The sequence below is a fragment of the Sinocyclocheilus rhinocerous genome, unplaced genomic scaffold (genome assembly GCF_001515625.1).
Source record: "Sinocyclocheilus rhinocerous isolate Xijiao unplaced genomic scaffold, SAMN03320098_v1.1 scaffold662, whole genome shotgun sequence".
In the NCBI taxonomy this organism is placed as follows: domain Eukaryota; kingdom Metazoa; phylum Chordata; class Actinopteri; order Cypriniformes; family Cyprinidae; genus Sinocyclocheilus; species Sinocyclocheilus rhinocerous.
Window position 1 is genome coordinate 1,425,596 of NW_015639782.1, and position 18,677 is coordinate 1,444,272.

The 18,677-nt window shown below is 40.3% G+C and overlaps 1 protein-coding gene and 1 long non-coding RNA gene across 5 annotated transcripts in view; one reads left to right on the forward strand and one right to left on the reverse strand.

Annotated features, from left to right (window-relative positions):
• Positions 1–5,929: 5,929 nt before the first annotated feature.
• On the reverse strand, positions 5,930–10,996 carry LOC107751943 (neuronal PAS domain-containing protein 4-like). Its single transcript, XM_016567730.1, has 8 exons — positions 10,508–10,996; positions 9,973–10,136; positions 9,725–9,827; positions 9,330–9,636; positions 9,110–9,219; positions 8,734–8,869; positions 6,853–8,636; positions 5,930–6,742 (listed from the first exon to the last, which is right to left on the reverse strand). Exons 1-8 carry the CDS (start codon positions 10,680–10,682, stop codon positions 6,714–6,716), a joined length of 2,808 nt encoding a protein of 935 aa, XP_016423216.1. The 5' UTR covers positions 10,683–10,996; the 3' UTR covers positions 5,930–6,713.
• A 1,593-nt stretch (positions 10,997–12,589) lies between these two features.
• LOC107751945 (uncharacterized) overlaps positions 12,590–18,677 on the forward strand; it is a 16,175-nt gene continuing 10,087 nt past the window's right edge. For all 4 annotated transcript variants that reach the window (XR_001641314.1, XR_001641315.1, XR_001641316.1 and 1 more), the window contains exons 1-2: positions 12,590–12,802; positions 16,748–16,895. This is a non-coding gene — a long non-coding RNA (uncharacterized LOC107751945). The remainder of the gene's footprint in view (positions 12,803–16,747; positions 16,896–18,677) is intronic.

An 18,677-nucleotide genomic window follows, 5' to 3' on the forward strand; every position in this document is an offset into this window, starting at 1 on the left:
TTGTCCTCATTTGTAAGTCGCTTTGGATAAAAGCGTCTGCTAAATGACTAAATAAATAAATAAAATAAATAAACTCACCAAGATGGTCGTTGACAAAGAGGGAGAAAAAATAGTCTCTTAAAGATAGCTTACAATAGACTCAAGATTGTTAAATATTTTAGAAGCCTTGCGATAAGTGATTTTGAGAACGTGATATTGTTATCGGATTGATTCAACACATTGATTCATCACATTTTTTTTAGTTGAGGGGACAAATACTCTAGTTCAGTTAACAAACTAGTTGAGAGAGTGAAAACTTAAAACATTAAATTGAATGAACAAATTCAGAAACTGCAAGTTGTGTCAAATTTAAACAAAAATCATTGAAACAACTAAACTGCGAAATAATTTTTAAAGGGGTCATATGATGCTGCTAAAAAGAACATTATTTTGTGAGAAAGGAAAAAATGAAATCGCATCATATGACCCCTTTAAGTATAGTTTATTATACAGTATATGAAAATGATTATATTCAGTGGCTTCTCCTACTTTTCACAGGAAGTGACGATTTTGTTCTTTTTTACTCGTTGGATGGAAACGGTTCTTATTCGCAATTGTTATAATGCATATTCCAATTTTGCACGTAAATTGAATTCACAACTTTGGATGGTTTAGTGGATTCGTATTGTAGTTTAATTAGGGTGACCATACGTCCTCTTTCCGCCGGACATGTCCTCTTTTTGGACCTAAAAAAATGCGTCCGGCCGTGGTTTATTAATCGCCCAAAATGTCTGGGATTCTGCTGTTTTCTTTATCCCGCTCCCGCTGAATTTCTGACAATTGCCGCCTGCTCCCGCTATTTTCGTGTCCACTCCTTTAAACATTCTATTGTGTATAATTTTGGCGCATCAGGGAGCCGCTCTCAGTATGCGGAGTATTTAAATCTCTTTTGAATGAGCGTTCGCGCAGTTTACTTTCGATTTCGCGATCAAACACGCACTCTGTGTAAAAGAAGCGCATCTTGCAAGATCAGATATTTGTCAGTGAGCTCAGGATCTGTTGAGCAGCAAATACTCCAGCATGGTCTTGTCAGTCATCTTTCCTTATTCTGGACCTTTGATTCTCAAATCTGACACTCCTGCAGCTCTTGTTGGATGGAGGGTTGCCAAGTCCGCGTTTTTTCTACAGAATCAGGCTACTTTTAAACTGTTGCCATGGGTTTATTTTCCCAAGTGGGTTAAAGGTTTGGAATATTGCATAAATTACATTTGACTGAAATGCCTGTATTGAAATATTTTGCATTCAAGTTCAACCTGTGATAAAACTTTCATGGACTTTTTCATTAACTGTTCCCTCCTGGTGGAATGAAGCGGAGTTTAATCATTTTTACGAAACGGCTGAAAATACATCTCTTTCATCTTCATTTGACCCTCTAACTCTAGCACTCTTTATTCTAATGCTAATTCTAATTTTATCTGCTTGTTTTTTTTAATTAAATAAACTTGACCTTATTTATTATAAATAATGACCTTCTAACACAAGCATTGTCTATTTTTTTCTGTTCTATTGACTTGTTTTATTTTTATTTAAAAATGAGCCCCCACGAACGCCGCCCCCCACCTTCCTCTTTTTGGAAAACTAAAATATGGTCACCCTAAGTTTAACAACATGCCAATTGTTCAGCTTATCTTTCCAAAGAAGCTTTCAGTAGACAAAACTCCATAAAACAGTTTTTTAAGTTTTTAAATATACACGATCTAGTGACTTACAGTCGAAAACAATTGTAGTCTACACAGCCTAGTTTTCATCCGCGTACATTTCAATATGGCGTCTTTTCTGACTAAAGTCTATTTCCTCTCATTTTATAGTAAATATAAGTTTGGAATTTCCTGGAATATGTCTTGTGCATATTAACTGTAGCCAGAGTCCGTGCACGAGTGTGCTACACCGCTATGATGAGTAGCTACTATCCATAATGAATGTTTATTTGCAGTCCGAACTACATGTAAAATTATAACAAGAATTTACTTGTTGAATCTGAATGTGTAAGTTACATCTGAACAATTTTCTTAGAAATACCAAACATTAGAATAAGTTTGCTCAACATAAGCTGAATTGATGCTGAGATGCAATTTGAGCTGGAAGATAACGTCTGCTCCACTTCAAAGAACTGCAGAAGTGGATGAGTGTAACCGAATGGGCAGCAATTTGAAGATGAAGACAAGTGGAGACTTCATGGATAAGACTTTCCAGGTTAGTTGAATGCTAAAATGAGACCTCCAATTTATTTATAAGACTAAGGTAGAAGTTAGACTACATATCATTATTCTGAATGCATAGGCTAATGAATTCTTTCTTTCTTTTCTTATTTATGTGGGGGGAAACTCTGAAAACACCAACAAAACGGGCCATATTATTAATTTGTTTTGTTTCATTAAAAAAATGAAAATAAAACTGCTCATTTAAGTAGTTTTAATTAGTAGTTTGATTAAGTCACCTCTGAATCTGTTCTAATACTATTTACATCTTGTGTACTGTAGCCTACCTATTGCATTTGTCTCAGCGTTTTTTATTAGTCCACTTTTGTAAACTCAGCATGAATCTGAATCTTTACATTGAAACGGTTTTCATTCCGGTATTTCCATATTGTTTTTAATGTTAATTGTCTTTGTTTCCACTGGGTTTCTCACTGGAGGATGAATACTACTTTCAGGTAACACTTTACAATAAGGTCCCTTTAGTTAATGTTAGTTAATTTATTAACTAACAATGAGCCATACATTTGTTACAGTAGCCTTATTTATTCTTCGTCAGCGTTAGTTGATAAAATTACAATTGTTCAATGTTAGTTCATGTTATCTCAGGTCCTTTAAATAATATTAAAATATATCATTTTTGATTTTAATAATGTATTAGTACATGTTGAAATTAACATAAACTGAAATTAATAAATGCTTTAGAAGTATTTTTCACTGCTACTTCATGATAACTGTAGTTAATTGATTTGAATAAGTGGAACCTTATTGTAAAGTAGTACCTGCTTCCTTAATTACTAGATCTGAGCGCCTATTTTAGGCTAATTGAATTTTTTTGGACTTTTCATAAAATTGCAATTTAATTCACAGAAGGCTCCTTGAATGTCCACATGGTGGCACTGCATCTTTAAAGACTGTTTGCAGGTTGCTAACAGACACAGATAATCATCATTTGGTGAGTGTACATCCTGGATGGAGTGTGCTTTGCATATTACTGCGAGCTGAATGTGAGTCTTTAGCCTGACAATCCAGCTAGATATGTGTCCCTATGAGCATATCATTTTGAAACAGTCGTAACTAGATGCTTTTGTCTAAAATGTGAGACACATTTCTCTTCTGATCTTGGCTTCTGACTGATCATCTTCGAGCCCCAGTGAGTGGCTTTGCTTTGATGTGAACTAACCGTTGTCAGCCGCCTCTACCAACTTCAAAAGTCTTTCTGCATAATGAATGCAATCAGTTATATAGCTGCTACATAGCTGTTTGATAAATCATGCCACCCCACGGCTGATGTGCTGTAATGAATTTCATGTTACATGTCATGTCACAATCGAAAATAGACATATGAAACGAAGTCACTCTCCTATACGTTTACATTGGTCTAGTTTTGGTCTAGAAAAAGTGTTAGATAGAATACTAATCTCTTCCACTTTCTAATGTGTGTCCACAAGGGTGCATCAGTTTTAGTTTATTTTATATTTTATATCATTTATATTTTATTATATATAGCACTACAAATATTTTCTCTGTTTGCTATATGTACAAACACACGGATTCCTAAATGCTTTCTCTCTCTCTCATCCATCTATCTATCTATCTATCTATCTATCTAGTGGCTGTTCAATTTTGTTTTTTGTTTTTTTTTTACACTGAGATTCAACATTAGACAAACATTACTTGTATTTCAGATGTATGATGTGTATATCATCATACATTTGTTTTTAACCATACATCTAAGAATAGTACTTTTTAGAAATACATTTAGGAAATACATCTAAGAATAGTAATTTCCACAGATAGAAAAGAACAGGAAAAAACTATGTTCAGTGATCTTTCTGTACATCGTAAGCATTGATTTGTGAAAATAAAATCAGTCATATGGGGTGTAATATAGTTAACCAATTTCCCCCATTTTTCTAGTTCATGGTTAACAAATGCTGTTATCCTAATTTTAGGATGCTATATTTTTAGGATTACTACATAGATGCATTCTATTTGACGCCAGATGGTGTGAGAGAGCCAATCTGGGTTTCTGCGACACTGCTTAGTCTCAATAAGCTGCAATGGGGGACCAATAAGAGGCTGGAACAAAATGTTCACATGCTGACGCACAGCTCTGTTCTACTCTTTTATGACAGATGGTTACTATACTTATGATGCTTGATTATATTTAAGCTCCCCAAGGTGCATTGTGTCTAAAAATAGAAGTAAAAGAGGGAGAGAGAGAAAAGAGTTAGAGGGGATTGTGCTTTACATAAAAGAGCTAGAATTGGGAGGAGGCTTTGAATCACATCTTTTGGTGACTTAACATCGGTTGCTGTAATTGGCTGACTGGCCCTTGTGCGTTAAATTCATTAGCATAGCAACACAGCTCTCCTCTCTCTCACACACTCTCTCTCTCCTTATTGGGAAGGATGCTGTGAGGAAAGGGAGGAGTGGACTAAAATTGGTGCCCCTGAGCAGGAAAGCCCATATATGGAATCTGATAACGCTGTCATGCGACGTCAAAATAGCAGGTACATTGAGTGTGGGCTGAGAGAGAGGAGGGGGGGCTACGTGCGTGTGGCATTCAGTACGTGAGTGCGTCAAAACGGGAAGCTGGCAGTCTGTGAGAGTGCCTCTGTGTCAAGTGTGTGCGTCAGTCTGAGTCAGATAGCGTCTCATCACGAGTGTGCGTCAGTGCTGTTGCTGAGCAGTCTGCGCTCCGGGGAAAGAGAGAGGAGAACACTCTGAAAAGTAGGGATACAGCGACAAGGGTGATGGAGTAATGGGAGCGAGGAAAGGACAGTGGTTAGCAAAAGGGAAGGCATTAGGAGGAATTAGAATCCGACACATGAGTACTTTTAAGTGCACTTTAATATAAATGCCTCTGTTTTGACGACCAAATACACTTATCAGCGACACAAAAGAACACTGATCCACAATGTCCATTCTTCATAAATAGCATATGTCAAGTATGTTTTCATCTCATACGATAGAAATGTCTTCGATATGTACAGACCGTTGTTTGTACAAATGTACAAATGATTACAATCTTTAACCGTTCCGCATCATGCCTAGCTAGAGGCACGTGCACCATGCACCCTGTAAATCAGCATACATACAATAAAATACTTTTTTATTTTTAAACTTAGCATGTAAATAGCTAGAACATAGGAATCAATCCTTTACTTGACCGTAGACAACTCTACGTTAGCATGTCGACACCATGGGAATAGAATCATTCTCAACCCGTGTCAATTAGTAACTGAATATAAATAGAACCCCATCCATAATTTCTCACTCATTTTTTAAAACAAAACTTTGCTTTGTTTTTTAACCCCTCTCAAAAAAGAAGAATCGATCATTCACACAGTCATTGTCACCACTCCACACCGCAGACAGCAAAGTTATGATAGAAATGTCTCTGATATGTACAGACCGTTGTTTGTACAAATGTACAAATGATTACAATCTTTAACCGTTCCGCATCATGCCTAACTAGAGGCACGTGCACCAAGCACCCTGTAAATCAGCATACATACAATAAAATACTTATTTTTAAACTTAGCATGTAAATAGCTAGAACATAGGAATCAATCCTTTACTTGACCGTAGACAACTCTACGTTAGCATGTCGACACCATGGGAATAGAATCATTCTCAACCCGTGTCAATTAGTAACTGAATATAAATAGAACCACAATGTGAAAACTTGACTTGTCTTGCACACAAAGTGGAATTTGTTCACATTTGTACATCACATTGAAACACATTTGAAATGATATGTCCAAGAATTGCATTCACAAACTCAAAGCCCAATGTAGTCTGAATTCTGTCATTTATATTATTGTGTCTGACATTATATTTACTGAGCTGGAAGATTGGAGAGTAAAGGGAATCAGCTGTGGGAAACATGCTGATATTGATACTTTTAGAAACTGGTCACTTTTTGAAATACCAAATATTGATCTATTATGTGAATACTTTCCACACATTGGGCTTTGTGTGTGTGATGCTGGATGACAAGCATTGAGCTATAAGCGATCTGTTGTTTCTTACTGAAAGGTTAATCTTTTTTTCATGTCCTCAAAGTTCACAACTGAGTTTTTTCACTACAAGTGAATACAAATGCAAGTCTGTAAGTCGGTTTACACTTACAAAGTCAGAGCTGTAACTCTCACTCATAAAAGCTCATGTTACATTATAGCAGAAATGATCAATTGATCTCTTAGTCCTCTTAGGACTTGTTTAAGACTAGTATATTGCATTGCTACCAAAGGGTTGTTCTATTATCAACATAAATGAATGGAAAATTAGATGAACAATTGTGAACATGACGATTTACTCTCAATGGATTTGAGGAAGTTCAAGTCTTTTTTGGCACTATATACATTATGTATATATTTATACAGGTAATTAATATTCACTTTTCAGCAAAAGTAGCTCCATGAAATATGACAATATGCCATACTTAATGAAGTAAGTCACAGACTTATTTTAGAACGGAGGATCACTTCCACTCCCATCTGAAAGACAAAAAGAATGAACAGGGGACAAAATGTAAAAACCAATAATAACAACAGTTTGACAAAAATGGCAACAAAGCAAAGTGATCAGCAAAAAGGCCAGCTCTCACCTTTGCGGAAGCACTGTTGCGGTGCATGACTTTGGAGTTGATACAACTCAGGTTGTTGCCCCAAGCCAGGGGTGATCGAGGCACCTGCCCCAAACATGGGTTCCAGGGCAGCCAGCTCCTCGAGGAGGGACTGGGCGCAGGGCAGGCCGGGCGATGTGGGGCTGACCGGCAAGGAGACAGGCAACAAAACTGGGGAGGTGGGGGAGGCAGTCAGCTGCAGTGATGGAGATGTTGGTATGCCCATGAACAGAGGCGATGATGCTACCTCTGTCTCCATGGCAACTTCACCTGCCGCCTTCCCATCTGCCATGCTGCCTGTGTTGACTGGCGACATCATAGCCCCTCGCCCGGCCTCATTGTTACAGTGCGCCGATTGGACGCTACAGAAGTGACCGGCACTCACAGCAGAGACCCCGTCAAAGTGCAAGGTTGGGCACCAGCACTCAGGACTGGAGGGAGAGGAGGGGGGGCTGGAGTGGGAGTAGGAAGAGAGTGTCGGTGAGAGGGGAGCGGAGGATGTGAGGTCCTGCAGAAGGGTCTCCAAGACACTCTCCTCAAACAGAGAGTCATCATCAGGGAAGAAGGGCAGGTCCAGGCCTTTCCAGGACTTCAGTGGGTAGAATTCACCCAACAGTGGGATTGAATCAAGTCCAGCAGAATCAAGAGATGGAGACTGAGAGCGTTCAGAAATGGTGGAAGGAACCAGCTTGGTCAGGAGTGGATCTAGGTAGAAGCCCTCTACTAGTGTGCTGATGTGCTGGGCTAAAAGCGAGATCTCCGTTCTCTCTTTTTCTCTCTCACATAGTGAGGAGAAGAAGGGTAGACTGGGTTGTTTTCCAGGTGAGGCTTCAGGTGTGAGGAGACCTTCTGGTGGGTAAGGTAACGGCCCATGGGGGACGTCAACATACAGTGGACCACGGACTTCTGGTAAAGTCATAACCGTGCAGTCACCATCACCTGGACTGTCAGGAGTAGGAGGGAGTTTCTCATAGAGCGACCCACTGCAAGGCTCCACTGGGAAGAGGATCTCTGTGGTTGGAGATGTTATAGTGAGAGGCAAAATAGTTGAGAGTGTTGTCGTTGGAGGAGGTGGGCTGCCTTGTGGGTTTGATGGCGCAGATGGAGAAAGAGATGGAGCCATCGTCGTTGTTACTGTTGCAGTTGGAGCAAGGGGAGGTGGTGAGGTAGCCCCGGTAGGATCGAAGCTAAAATGAGGTTCCCCAAAGGGAAAATTGCTTCCACCTAGTTGAGGTGTGTATGGGGGCGTGCACTCAAACTCCTTGGGCTGTTGGGCCTGAGAGGTAGGCACAGGTGGAAGAGGAAGGGGCAAGGCTGGTAGAGGAGGGTCTATCTGGAATGCCGGTGGCAGCAGAATATTCTGAGTGAGGAAGTCCAAGTCAGACACTGTTGCAACCGTGACTGGAATGGGAGATGATGCAGAAGAAGGACTGGCCACAGTTTCACTGGGCTCATGTTGGAAGAAGCTCTCCTCTTCCAAGGAGGAGAGACTGGAACGTGGGCCACTCTCCAGTTGTGCAGGCTCCATTGAGGAGCTGCCACCTTGTTCCTCAGTAGATCCTGCACTGCATGTGGCCGTGCTGAAGTCAAATGACTGACCAGAGAGGCCACTGCTTCCTGGTGTAAACACTTGGTCAGGGCTTGAGAGTGTTTCTGGACTCTGTAAGCTTAGGCTTTCTTGTTGGGAAGTGCTTGAGCCCAGCACCAAGGAGAGCTGGGTTTGTTCAGAGCTCAGCTGCTGCCTGACTGACCAAGCCTCTGTCTCACTGTGGCAAAGAGAAAGAGACACAGAATTAATGATACTCTTACTTATTTCAGTTTTAGGCGTTAGTCTTGACTTTACAGATGTAGGCTGAGCCTTACCTGATGATGTAATTGTTACTGACAATAGGGGTTTCCCCAGTTTCCAGCTGCAAGACCATGTAAAGCCAGACCCATGAGTGATCTGCAGTCTCTACACGAACCACCATCTCAGCCCTGCCCTCTCCTCCCTCTTTCACTGTGTGTTGTAAAAAGATGGGTAAGTTAAAACATTTTCAACTTCTTGTGAGGTTTTGTGTCATGTCTTAGTGGGTGGTCAGAAGTGCTTTTTTACTACAGATGCCCATTACTCTGTATTGCTCTCTGTAAGTGTCAAATGTTTATAGGCAACTGTGAGCTAGAAGAGTGCTCATGCTCGGCCTAACCAAGCAAATGAGGCTGAGTTTTGTGTGTTTAGTCATTCAGGAGTGAGACTCACATAGGCTGCAGTGCTGAGCTGAGGCATGTGAAAGATCCTGAGGATGCAGGAAGCTGTACCAAGATTGGGACCGCAGAGTCTCCACATTTAGACCCAAATAAACATTCACACTGCAAGTTGAACAAAAAAGGAAAAATGTAAGAAAATTCTTATTTTTGCAAAGCACATTGTTATTATTATATAACAGTTTTATAAAATGACTTAAGGCATTTAACCTCACCTGTCTTGCGCTTCCTGAAGTCTCATGTCACGGCTGTGCTGAGAACGGAAACATGGCAGGAAGAAGCTGCTCTCTAGTGCTGGAGCTGAAGGTGGTTCTCTGTCTGGGGCAGTTCCACCTCGGGAAGTGTGAGGCTCCAGAGGAGCACAGAAACATATCCACACTGGGTTGGAAGTCCAATAGGATCCTTGGGAAGATTCATTGGGAGTTTGTGACAGGCAGCGGGCTCGAATTAAAACAAGCTTATTGCCTGCGCTCTGCCTACGCACTGATTTGGAGGTGTTGAATCTGCAGCGGAACAGACGATCTAAGGAGGAAAGGCACGAAAATAATGAGCACATAGATATCTCATACGTATTCTCCTCTATCTGTGTGGCATTTTTTTAAGATCTTACCTGTGTCAGGTGAAGTTGGAGGCACCAAGTTACTCCTCATAATAAAGTGGTCTGCAGTGTCTATTATGTCATACACACTGTCCCCTTGAGCGACCAAATCTACCTAAATATTCAAAAAAGAATACACTGTGGGTGAACTTCCTCTTTCATTCATAATGCTTATGAATAGGCTGAAATAACTTCAGATGAAAGGCAGAGGAAGTCTATAAAGATTTAATGAGAATAACTTTTTTGTCTGCTTCACTCACCATTGAGTGTCCGAGGTGCTCAGAGACGCTGTCTGACAGGTACAGTAACTTTCCTTCTCCAGTCAAAAGCAGAAGAAAACCTGGCATCATTTGTTCCAAATCATTCAGTTCATGAAATGTGAGGAATTCCGCGGTTTCCTCAGCACTGCTAGCTGCAGCTGTATCTGAAAGAAGTAATTTTAAGTCTGAATAAACTATTACATTTCATTCATAAGAAAAGTAAAAAAAAAAAAGAAAATCCACAAATGCGATAGCACGATTTTAGTTTCAGCACCATGGACAGCGTTTGTGTTTCAGCACCATGGAGAGAAATGTCTTTTGTATCTTAAACATAGTTCTCTATTCGTATTTTTATACGCATAAGTAGCTCAGAGAGTGTTAAAAAATTCAAGATGCACCTGTTGCATCAACTCGCGGCAATAAGAGCGTAACATGCAGCAATTCCTCAACACTACTTCAGATCTATGAAGCTTTAAGGATTGCATAAAAGACTTTTATTCGATTATTTTTCCAAAACAACAGAAATTATATTTACCTTGACTGAAGAAGACAGACTTTCTCGTGTACATGCAAGCCAGCGACATGATATGAAGATAGGAGAGACGAGACATGTCCGCATCGGAGATGGGCAACAAGTCCTTCAGGTTCCTAATCTCCGCGTTTATCTGGTCTCTTCGAGCTTTCGACGCTCCTTTTGTGGACCGATACATTGTGGTGACTGACGCTGAGGACTCTTACTGAGCTTCGCTGAAATTGTAGACTACGGTGCAAGTGGAGAAAAGTGTGAGGCTCCTTCCCAAAAGAGTTTAGGCGCGTTCACAGGTGTGTCATCTCAGCACATGTCCAGAGTACGGCTGCTCTTCTCCTTTCGCCTGCTTGTCCCGGGTTTCCCCCCGCGGTTCCGCCACAGCGCCTGGCTCAGGTTGCGGACCGGAGGCTGGATGGATCTTTCCTCCGGGTCGGAGATTGAGTCAGTCGGCTGCTGCTGAAGCCGTCTCTCGCCCAGATATTCGGAGTCCGTAAATCTGGTGGAGTAACATTGCAAGCCGGTAACTTATATAGGCTGAGGTTTCACCAGTGTAGGGGGGCTCCCAACGCGCCAACACCGACGTAGAAAAGAGCGCAGGGGAGGGGTATGGAGTAAAAGGGGGGCCGGGGGGGATTTATACGTCTCATATCAGTGTAAGCAATGCTGAATCTCACTCGTCTTACCCCTCCCAACCCGTGCGCTCTGACTCTGCTCCGACGTCAGCATCCCCTCTCTCCGTTGATGACGTTGGCTTGAAATCGGGAGCTCCGGCGACGCAAAAAGCCCGATTTGGACAAAACCGAGCAATGGGCGGGGACAGAGAGTGAAACGTAGACGGAGTCACCGCACTCCGGTGTATAGACGTGTACAGAGAAGGGGGGCTCTGTTTCTGAGCTGCATACGAACTAGATAGAGGACCACTCTCCCCGAATCCTCTTGTGTGGCAGTGCTGATTACCTCCAACCGACCGAGTTCAGATATGATTCAGAAAATGATCTTTGTGTTGTAGGCTATTCCAATGTCTTGCACAGAATGTTCATGGGTGCAGAAAGGGTTTGCATGGAAGCACGGATGCAATCCTTGACATTAGTGCTGTAATTTCACGCATCGCTGCGTTATTTGCATCAGTTTCCACATCTGACAAGCTGTGTGATCACAGAATGAATCCTTTAAGGGATATACATTCACAAAATGGCAGATTGTAGTAGCTCTGACAGCATGCGGGACAATGCGCTGCGCTTATGATGACTTTAAACGCAGCAGTGCATGTGGTAACCGAGAACACAGAAATCTCTGCCTAATTACTATTAAATGCTTTCTCTCTGTCCTTATAAGGGGAACATTGGGCGAGCATAGACAAGGACAGCAGCACTTAGTTATGTCTTATGAGTTTGTGTGCGTAAGGCGACATTGTGGGGAAGAGCCAATGGCTCACTCAGAATCTATCAGCGCAATATGTAATAGGGGACACGTAATTGGTTGCTTCATTATGAACTTGAGATGCTCCTGACGAGGGCAGTCTGAATGAGACAATAAGTTTAAGAATGAAATGGACATCAGGTAGGGTTATCCAACATGCCTAATTCACTGAATGGATTTTGTTCATGAGTGATTCTTATCTCTCAAAATACCCACTGTAATCGGGAAGTGTTATATATTTTGTTCAAACTGCATTACATAATACATTGCAAATTACAAAAGTATAATGTGATAACTTGTTAAAATAATTATTTTATCGCCTCCATTTAATTTTATACATTTTAATTCAACATGGTAAGCACATAAGAAAACCGTATATACATGTTAAAAAAACGCAAATAAATTTGAAAGCAATGCATAAAATATAGGTTACCGACTCTTAAAAACTCTCAAATGTTGTCTGCACGGTCCAATTTCTCTGTCATCTAATGTCAATTATGATCACAAATCAAATTATAAACCACATATGAAATTTTGCTTTAAACTACTGCACCTCTGGGTGGTGGCTATGTGTGATTTCACCCATGTAGCTCATTTAATTGGTTAAACTGGTGTTAAACTTGAAACCACTCCCTGGTCTCCCCTAATTAACCTAAAACACCTGTCAAACAATTGCTCATATCACAAGCTCTACTGACGCCTCTTTGCGTTTTCTCTGGACAGTTTGTTCAATCCATAATGTCCGATAAGCCGGCCGGGTGTTACAGATAGAAGGGTGTTACAGATAGAAGTCTCGTGCAGAGAGACTCCAGCCCTCGCTGCGGTTCTGCCATTCGAGTCTTCGTTTTCTGAAGAGGAAGCGAAGTAGCCTGTTTAGTGAAGGTGAGCTATTTTTAGCAACATGCAGAAACTCCAGTGCTTTTTGGAAAGTTATCATAGTGTTATCCTTGTGGCTTGCTGCAGGTCATTCAACGATGCAATAAATCACGCGTTTATTTTAATTCATGATAATTGACCAGCAGCGATCAAATACACATCTGGAGAGGAATATCTGTTTAATTTTCATAAACATGTTCATTTAGGCGGAATTGAAACGTGTTCGTCACTCATTCACCGGTCCATCTCAGAGGCACGCACATGTCTCCGAAACCTGTTGCGCGCGTGAATTGATCGGCTCTCTTTTTCTAAAAATAGCCCATGGCTAGTGTCTGACAAACGCACTCAAAAAGATTCGCCGTCCTCGGCGACACATTTAGTCTTTTTAATCACACATTTGTGTTTCGTGGTCAAAAATAGATATTTGAGTAGGAGTAATTGGGGGTCGAATATTACTTGTCAGTGGGTTATGTGATATATCCGTGACATGGTTGGCGCTAGGGAGGGGCTAGCAGGTTCTTCAGCACCCCCAAGAAAGACCAAAGCACCCCCATAGCACCTCCAAAAAATGCAATAAAATAAAAGCATTTGACTCGTAACGCATGCATAACTCGTGCAATGCAGCGTGAAGTGATTTGCAGTGGCACTTTTCATAATGTCATAGCGTTTTATTTTAAAAATGGATCGGTTCTTTGTGCCAAGTAGGCCTGCATGCCCCCGACTAAAGATTTTTCTAGTCAACTAGTCGCACGTTTATATTTAATTGATTAATATAATAACCTACTAAACCATCCTTTAGGCATATAGGCCTATATTCTGTGCTCAAGCGCGCGCATAAAGTTTAATTGCCACAAAGCACCGGCAAAATTAATGATTATGAATGTGCCCGGGCAAAAGAAGACATTTTAATTATTTATTAATAAACTAGTGCTTTCAGTGAGTGTCGACTACAAAGATGAAGTTACCGAATGTCGACGCGGACTCGTCATCTTCACAGTAATGGAAATGCAAATTTTTATACGGACTACATAATTAGAGAATATATATATATTTATTATTGGTTCGTTCAATAGTAGACATTTATATATATATATATATATTATTTTTTTAATACTAAAAAGAGGGAAACTTATTTTAAAATGTGCTGTATAACTTGTGTATTAAACGTGCCTTTAATAGCAGGCAAGTAGGCGGTTCATTGTTGTGACGCGCTCCATTTCACAGAGACTGGCAGAAAGCGCATCCTGTTTATTTTTCTCTATTTTACAAAAGCTCAACATTTGTGTTATTGTGAGTGTACATAAATAAAAGCTGTAATGATGTAGCCTATTAGGCTACTCTTATGACCAAAAATGACAACATAACCTATTCTAAGTTCTTTCCGCAGGAAAAAATGCAAGCGATTGCGCGGGCGCCTCCATGTCATGCAGTAAGCGCAATAATACTCCCACACTTCTCAAACACTTGATATGCACATCTATAGCGCATATTAATCTAAATTAACGTCAGAGCGAACCGCCATATAGCAGCCCTACTCCTTTCCACGAGAGATCATGTGAGAGATCTTTGTCCTGTCTCCTACAATATATCTGAGAAGCAGCTGTGGCGATGCCCGAAACAGCAGCTTGGCACATTTGGCCATCAATACACAGAGAGCGAAGGCTCTGGTTTGAGACTGTAAATGCCAAGTAAATATATCCCCAGTGCTTTTTGATGTCATATTGCCTTTTTCTCACATTCCGAAATGCTTGTTCCGTGAATTTTAGGTGGACTGTATAAAAATCTTTGAGAACTGACTGATCTAAAGGCTACTTGTTTAATTTCATAAAACGAAAAATTAATTAAATTGTGATGAGCCAAATAATCAGGTAATACAACGTTACAAAATCGAATGGGTGATTTAGGCTAATTTATTATTATTATTAATAATAATAATAACAACATATTTTGATCATATTTATTAATTGCCCAGCTCCCCGTCAATGATCTAGCACCCCCTCAGCACCTGCATTCAAAATTCTCTGGCGCTGCCCCTGATCCGTGATAGGCTATCTCTTAAACAAGCCTAAAATGGTTTGTTGGTTTTTGTTGGTCTCAGGATAGACTAGCTGTTCTTCCAGTCCAAATCCCGTCTTAAACTAGCAAACAGACCAGCTTGACCAGGATGGGAGACCAGCATACTGGTTTACACTGGTTTAAGATGTTATTTTCAGCAGACTTTACATTAGAGATGTTTAAAATAACTTCTGATCACATTTATACAGAATTTGTGCAAATGTGATTGTAGAGGGAAAATCAGACAGGAAGACACAAAAGAATCCCGAGGGTGTTGCTGTACACAGGGCCCTTAATTTGCCTTCAGCGTCTCATTATCAGAGTTAATGTCCTGTTTGGTCAGCTCTAAACTATTGACTAATTAAGTCTGAATTCAATGCAAGATTCATTGAATTAAAGTTTTACATTTAGTTCCCTTTGATGTGATAGAAAAGGCATCTTGTAGTTGCTAGACTAATTAGGATGCACTCATATTCCGTGGCAGAATCATGTATTAGCTGATGCTGATTATAGATCAGGCTGATCCCTACTGATACTTTGTAATCGCAGTGCACCATCCGTGATTAAACCGTGCAGTGGCCACCCGTTAACAAATTTCACCTCTTAAAATAGTTGGTGGGTTTTTCGGTTTAGCAAGCCCACAGTGTGATTCAGAAACATTGAAGCATGCAAGGCTTTCTGTGTGGCTTTCTCAAGGTATAGTTTGTATGAATTGCCTCTGCTGTTTGATATCTTCAAAGCAGAGACAGTACAATTTGGAACACCATTGTTATTGAGGTGGATTCCTTCAGCACCCATTTCCGGTAAATTGGCTTTAGTCAATGAGCACCACTGAGTGCAAATTCTGATCAGTTAAATGGGTGGTCACCTATTGTTAGGATCCAGTGCATAAAGTGGATTCAAATGCACATGTAAAAGTTTCATCGAAACTTTCATTTGGAGAGCAAGTGATGTAATGTTGAATTTCTCCAAATCTGTTCCAATGAAGAAACAAACTCCTCTACTTATTGGATGGCTAAATTTAGTGAGTAAATTTATTTTTGGTGAAATGTATGTCTTTAACTGCATTTCCTTCATAATTCAAAATCACACGCATAAGTTAAAGGTGAGAAAGGATTCTGAGTGGATGTTCTATAATAGTTGCTGTCAGACCTATGTAACATCTTTACAAAATGCCTTCAAAAGCTTTTGGTCGTTATATTACAATCAAGATTTTCTGTGTATCTAAGGGCAAAAAATAATAGTTTAGTGCCTTCCGGATGTGAGTAAACGGATAATGCCCAGTATGACATCCCTCTGTTAGCAGGATGTCCCTGGGAACAGGAAGATGTAATTTAGCCTGTGCCCAGAGAGCACGACTGAGTTGGCTGTGCCCACTTGAAGCCTCCTCCTCTGATTTTACACACAGTGGACAAAAATAACCATGTAGGAAGTGGAGAAGTTTCCCTTTTTTTTTTTTTTTTTTTTTTTTTTTTTTTTTTTTTTAGCGCAAGTTCTACTAGGAAGACTTAATGCTACGTCACGCATTACAATTAGATCTTTCATTCTCAAGAATGTGAAAGTCTTTTCAACCCAAGATGAGACTTGTGTGAACGCAATTTCGAGATAAAAACGTTACGGTAAAAATGCATTTTTAAATTACCCATCATGCCATGCATTAAAATACATATTTATGTTTGGACTCAGTTGAGGTAATTCTAAAGTCATCTGTACAAGTTTAATTCTGCTTTTCCATGAAAGAGTTTTGTAAGTGCAATCAAACTGCGCCGACAGTAAGAGCTGCAACAAAATACTTCAATGAGAAACAAAATGTCATTGGCCTCTTGTGCTGCTGAAGTATGCTTGTCCTCTATCTCAAGATTCTTTCTCTCTGCACTGCTGTTTATTTTTACACAGAGAGAATCAAGGTCTTCACTCTGCCTCTTGAAAGAAAGGAGCTAACCTGTCGCCTAGCAACACCTCCCACTCCTGCTGAAGCCAGAGGAAGAGAAGAGCGGAAGAGGAAGAATTGAAGCTGTCTATGAAACCGATAAGAGAAACCGAGGTAAAGAGTAGGGTATGGGGTTGCCTTTAAAGTCAAGAGAGGCCAGCACATCATGCCAATGTGTGGGTATATTTGTGATATCCATAGCATACTGAGAGGCCGATGAAGTTGCACCGGTCGTGGCATTTAAATGATTGACATTAAAGTATAATAAATTATCTAATGCATTGTTCAGCCGTGTGCACTGCTAGATTCATATAAACTGTTGTTAGTGAGCAGATGTAACACTCAGACACCCACACACTACCTCCCTCCCTTCCCCATTTCTGTCAGAGATACTTCCCCAGCCTGCAGCCTGGTGGGGTTTTTTTTTCCTTGTTGCGCAGTGTATTTTTAGACCCTGGGCTCAGAACAGTGGGAAAATGTGGACTTTTGTTAAAGTATTTCTATCTCTCTTTGGGTTTCTGTGAATGGTGACTACTAATTCATGACTTTTTCATTGACAAATGTCAGCACTTGCTGTAGTTTTGCAGATATCTTGCCCTTTAAATCAGTTTTCGATATTTTGTTTTTTTTGTGTCTTAAGGAAAATTTCCACCGATCTATTTATAGTCCAGGCAAAAGCGTTCTATAATTCCATAAGGTCTTTTTTTCCCTCTTGCTGTTTAAGCTTGCTACTCCATTCCAGCTCTACATGCCAGCACATTGTGCTCTCACCCTCCTTTTTCGCTCCCTCGCTCTCTCCCTTCGTAAGTTGTTGCTGATGCAAGGTTGCCATGGTGATGTGATGTAGATGTGTGACATCAAAACAGACCTCAAGCAGCAGATTTTTTCCCCTTTCAGTCTGTCGCTCGCTCTCTATTCTCCCATCTCATTTCATATTAAGCCAAAGGCACTGCATTACAAAACACCTCCATGAGCTTCTGATCTAAACCAACCTCACATGTAAGAAAGATATCCTTTTAACTGCACATCCTGCAATTTCTCTTAAAATAATGCAGCTCTTAGTGACCATAAGAGATCCATTATCCATCTTTGCCATTCAGGTCTGCCTTTGATAGTAGCCATCAATGATTTAGTGTGTGCGTCTTTGCCCATCTCTGTGCACTTCGATCTGAACGCAGTGTCAGCGTGTAGTGCAACTATAGTCTTTGTAACAATATTTGGAGTGCCCAAGTTTTTTCTTTGTCCTTCTCATCTGTAGTTGTGCATTTGTTGTTGGGGTCCACATTAAAAATATAGGATTTATAAGTTCTTCTAAGTGAAAGAAAAGTGTTTTTTTTAAATGCAAGTGAATGTTTTTAATCTATTAACATCTTGTGGGCTCTGAGTGAGTAATCGGATGTAATTGGATGTTTATTTTAATTTGCCAGTTCATTCTATTCACTCAAATTGTAGTGTGCTGATAAAAATGTAATTTGTTATATAAAATATGTATGAAATTAGAAAACTGCAAATGCAAGGCCAACAAATCAATGGAAAAACAAGTGAATATGAAGTTTCATAAAGCATTGCATAACTATTAGAAGAGAAGAGAGTGGGCAGAGATGGTTAGAAAGAGGAAGAGAATGAGGCACAGGGAGGGAGAAAGTAAGGTACTTCAGTGCCTTTTTTTTTTTAGCTCTAGGCTAAATTTACGATTATTGCTTTTATCCATCCTCTTGCCTCCCTCTCTTTGCAAGCAAATATGTTTTTGTTTTTTTCCCCCGAGAACCGATATTTTCCCCATGATTAGTGATCATCTCAGCGGCATGAACACTTCCGCACAGTTGGCAGTAGGGAAGCAGAATTGCCTGTGTCATTCACCATAGCTGGATTTGAACAATAGCTAGTTTTTTTTTT

Bases quoted from the DNA above. Each gene is read 5' to 3' on its own strand.
- LOC107751943 (XM_016567730.1), bottom strand. From the start codon at position 10,682: ATGTATCGGTCCACAAAAGGAGCGTCGAAAGCTCGAAGAGACCAGATA. The intron at 9,637-9,724 runs GTAAGATCTTAA...TTTCCTCCTTAG, and splicing joins TCCAACTTCACCTGACACAG to ATCGTCTGTTCCGCTGCAGA. The intron at 8,637-8,733 runs GTAAGGCTCAGC...TCTTTGCCACAG, and splicing joins AGTAACAATTACATCATCAG to TGAGACAGAGGCTTGGTCAG.